The sequence below is a fragment of the Alnus glutinosa genome, chromosome 4 (genome assembly GCF_958979055.1).
Source record: "Alnus glutinosa chromosome 4, dhAlnGlut1.1, whole genome shotgun sequence".
NCBI lineage: Eukaryota > Viridiplantae > Streptophyta > Magnoliopsida > Fagales > Betulaceae > Alnus > Alnus glutinosa.
In genome coordinates, this window is record NC_084889.1 from 14,384,078 (window position 1) to 14,388,198 (window position 4,121).

The 4,121-nt window shown below is 41.9% G+C and overlaps 1 protein-coding gene across 1 annotated transcript; it reads right to left on the reverse strand.

Annotated features, from left to right (window-relative positions):
• Positions 1–2,856: 2,856 nt before the first annotated feature.
• LOC133866150 (uncharacterized) lies at positions 2,857–3,585 on the reverse strand. The gene has a single exon (XM_062302700.1). The coding sequence runs from the start codon at positions 3,583–3,585 to the stop codon at positions 2,857–2,859; it is 729 nt and encodes a 242-aa protein (XP_062158684.1).
• Between the last annotated feature and the right edge of the window lie 536 nt (positions 3,586–4,121).

The window sequence follows — 4,121 nt, forward strand, 5'->3', positions numbered from 1 at the left end:
TTGCTTTCTCTACCAAACACACACACTTCTTTGTCTGTTCTATCATGTTGTGTTGTGTGTGTTTTCTCTCGGACTGATCCCGAGATTTTGGCATTCTCTGCACATTTTTTCTCATTCCCAGGTATTTCTTTTGACTTTTCTTTTTCTATTAAGCTTTGGTTCTTTTTAGAGTATTGGAATCTTTAATTGAATATGATTTGAGAGATTGTGCATGCATATCTTTTTTTGTCTTTATGCCGGATGTATATTACTAATCTATGTCTTTTGGATTGCTATATCTACTTCTGTAATTCTTTATGCATCCAATTGATAGCCGTTATAATACCACATTCTTTTAGAAACTAACAGGATCTAATATTTCCTTGTGGTGTTATTTTTGGATAGATATATGTTTAAATATTTTCTGGAATATGTTGTCCAGCAGCTTCCAGTATAGTGTCAGACAAAGGGTTCTTTGGAAAACAGACCAGTGTTGAAATCATATGTTACAGAGATCTCAAATTTTAGATGAGCTCATTCCTCTGCTCATACAGAGTCTTTCGTAACCTTTTCCTCTAGATCTGCACTAGCTAAAGATTTAGGGGTGAATCTTCTTTATCATCTTGCAGACCACTTGTCTAGAGGATTTCTGCCTGCGATGATCAGTTTCGAGCAAGAAGACTCAAGTGACTGAAACTTTTAAGTCTATGGTTTCCCGGTTTCAGGAACTAGAAGCCGAAGTAGTTCAAATCCAGCTTTTTTACGGTTTTCTCTCCGTTCCTCACTTTCAGTGCATCAACAGGATTTGGTACTTGAACGATTTTTGTTTCTCTCTTTTGGGCCACTTGCAGACTCTTCTCTTTTTTCCTTTTGTTTTGGATTTTAGAATGTTTGTCTGTAGATTCTATATACTCTATTTACCCTTGTCCTGTTGTGACATAAAGGGGGAGTATTTTATTACTGTGGTCCTTCGCATACTCTGTTTTGCCCTTTGTAACAAAAAGGGGGAGTATTTGTTAGTTTTGGACCGGGAATGTATTTTTAACCGGTCTAGTGATTTTTGTCCTAGAATGGCCAAAATGGGAGTTTGTTAGTTTTGATTGGCTGCATTCTGTTGACAAAATCACTATTATGTAATGTTGCTGCTTTCATAGGGATGCCGTATATTTCAGAGTCTTCAGATATTTAGAGTTTATTTCTCTGATGTGGAAAGAGCCGTATTATGACAAGTTGCAAGAGTCACAAGCTTCATAAAGGCTATTTCAGTGTTCAAGGAAGATTTTGTGCAGATTCTAACTCAGAGAAGTCAGATCCCAAGCAACCGTCCGGACGATGTGGTGTTCCCGTCCGGACGCTCATCAGTTAGCAACATCCGTCTGGAAGACGAGAACTTTCCGTCCAGACGCCCATCAATGTCTAGAAGCTTCGAACTGTTCAAGATTGCATCCGTTAGGAAGTAATGGCAAATCGTCCGGACGCTATTAAAAGTTCAAGAAGAATCCAGTTTTCGAGTGCATCCGTCCGGAAGACGTGGCAATACCGTCCGGATGCCATTCAGTGTTCAAGTAGAAATTGGGTTTCTGTCTCAAACACGGATATGGGAAGACAGCTGTAAACTGTCCGGACGATGTGGAGTTCCTGTCCGGACACTTTTCTTGGTAAGGCAAGTCGTACAACAGAAATGCAACTGTCTGGATGCTAGGGAAACACCGTCCGGACGTGGCCTTGATATGGAATCTTTCAGGGCTATTTTGGAAAGGCGGTTACAGTTGATCGTCTAGAAGCTCGGTCAAGCTGTCCGGACGCTCGGTCAAGCCGTTCGGACACCCTCTAGTGTTTCGATCATAACTTTCTGGTCAAATATTGGATTGGGATGCAATTGGTGTCATTGGAAAGTTAACGAAAAGACATACAATCTGACTATCCAGACAGCTAAGATAAATGTCCGGAAGCGAGCCCAAAACCGTCTGGACGCATTTCAGGCTTTCAGGAAAATTTATGTGCATGTCTCAGTGTTTTTATCATAACTCTCTGCTCAAGTATCGGATTGAGACAAAATTCATGTCGTTGGAAAGCTAAGGAAAAATCCTACAACTTGTATATCCACACGTTGTCTGAACAACCCACCGTCCAGACGAAAAGAGAGTAGCGTCCGGACGGCCTCCAGATATGCGCTGTTTCTGAAGGATATCGCAGAAATCCGTCCGCACGAGGCTATCTTCTGTCCGGACTCTCGACAGATAGAGTCCGAATCTCAGTATTTTTTGAGGTATCTTGAAGCCTATAAATAGGGGGCTCTAGGTCTGTGTTTTAAACAAAATTCGGTAGAGAATTCCTTATAGCTTAGAGAGGGTGTTTAGGGAGATATTGAAGATCTGGTAGCTCTCTAGCTTTTGCCAGTGTGTGATTTGATCGTGTGAAGTCTATCTGAGGGGTTGACCATAAGGTAAAGGAAAACCCCTTCAGGTGGAAGATCTGGTTGGGAAGCGTTCGTGTTGGGCTACACGTCAGAGTTAAAGGTATGACTATTGCATAGGGTTATGTGAGTACGAGTGTTTTGTAACTAGCTTTGTTTTTGGATAGTGGATTTCCTGGATTTGGCTGCCCCGGAGTAGTTTTTCTCTTCATAGAGTTTCCACTTCGTAACAAATATCTTGTCTTATTTAAATTTCACATTTAAGATATTTTTTTCCACACAAACACACACACACACGTGGTTTAAATTAGAAGTCAATATTTATTTTCACGATACATTGGATCCCTTTTTATCTCTTTCAGAACGTCCATAATAGAAGCATTGAGAGTGGTCCAGTTGTGATCTTTTAGCGACTTTCTGTCTCACTTGGACCTAGATCCCTCTCCCTCTTAATGATCCCTTCATTCTTCCTTTCGAGAGTCCTTCTTCTTACAAGGCTCGGACGCCAAGGTACGGCTTGGGTCGGATCCCAGGAGAGCTCGGTGCGTCTCCTCCTGGTTGATATACTTCTCGACTTTGCTCATGAAGCCATCGAGATTTTGTGGTTGTTTCCAAGCTATGTCCACCATGAGGGCCCCGTCCTTCCTGATTCCTTGGAAGAGAGCGCCGTAGATGAAATCGTCAGTAGCGCTCTCTGCGTCTAGCCTTGCCTGATTGAACTTCATGAAGAAAATCTTTAAAGACTCCTCGAGGCCTTGATGTAATGACATCCAGGGTCCAGATGGCTTCCTCCTTACCTTTCCGACCATGAATTGCATCAGGAACATTTTGCTGAGTTCATCAAAGTTGCTAATTGAATTCGGGGGGAGCTTTTTGAACCAATCTCGGGCATAACACGAGAGGGTCAGAGGAAAAGCTCGACAAGCTACTTTCTCCAGCTTCCTATGGAGGTCTATGTGAGCGCGAAAATTCTCTAGGTGCTCAAGGGGATCTTCAAGAACTGTATAGAAAGAAACATCTGGGACTTTGAACTTCTCGGACAGACCAAAATCGGCCACCTCCTTGGTAAAAGGAGATGCGGTCCGCTGCAAAAGATTTTCGACTAAGAAAGCTTTCCCTTTGTCATTAGATTGGATGGCCGTGGTTAAAACATTGCACCTCTGTTCCAATCGGTTGATCATACCATGCATTGCGCGCTTTGCATCGGTTTGTGGGGGGGTAGATTCCCGAGATTCTTGGTTGGAAGTTAAAGGACTTCTAATTTTAACATGTGTGTGCAATAGTGTGCAACAAAATACCATAATGCGGAAAATAAAGAGACATATTTTGTTGATGAAGTGGAAACTCAATTAAGAGAAAAACCACTCCGGAGCAACCAAACCCAGGATATCCACTATTTAGAAGACAAAGCTAGTACATAGATAGTAACACTCACATATCGATGTAGTGATCGTATCTAGTACTCTGACGTGTAACCCAACACGAATGCCTTCCAACCAAGTTTCCTACTTAAAGGGGTCTTCAATGGAATCCTTTACCTTAGGGCCAACCCCTAAGATAAACTTAAGTTCAGCACAGCAACAACACTTGGCAACGGCTTTAGAGAGAACACTTCAGCACAATAACTCTTACAATAAACTCTCGAAGCTTCTACGGAATTCACTACCAAATTCTTACAATCAACATGCCTAGGGGCCTCTATTTATAGGATATAGAAGACCTAAAT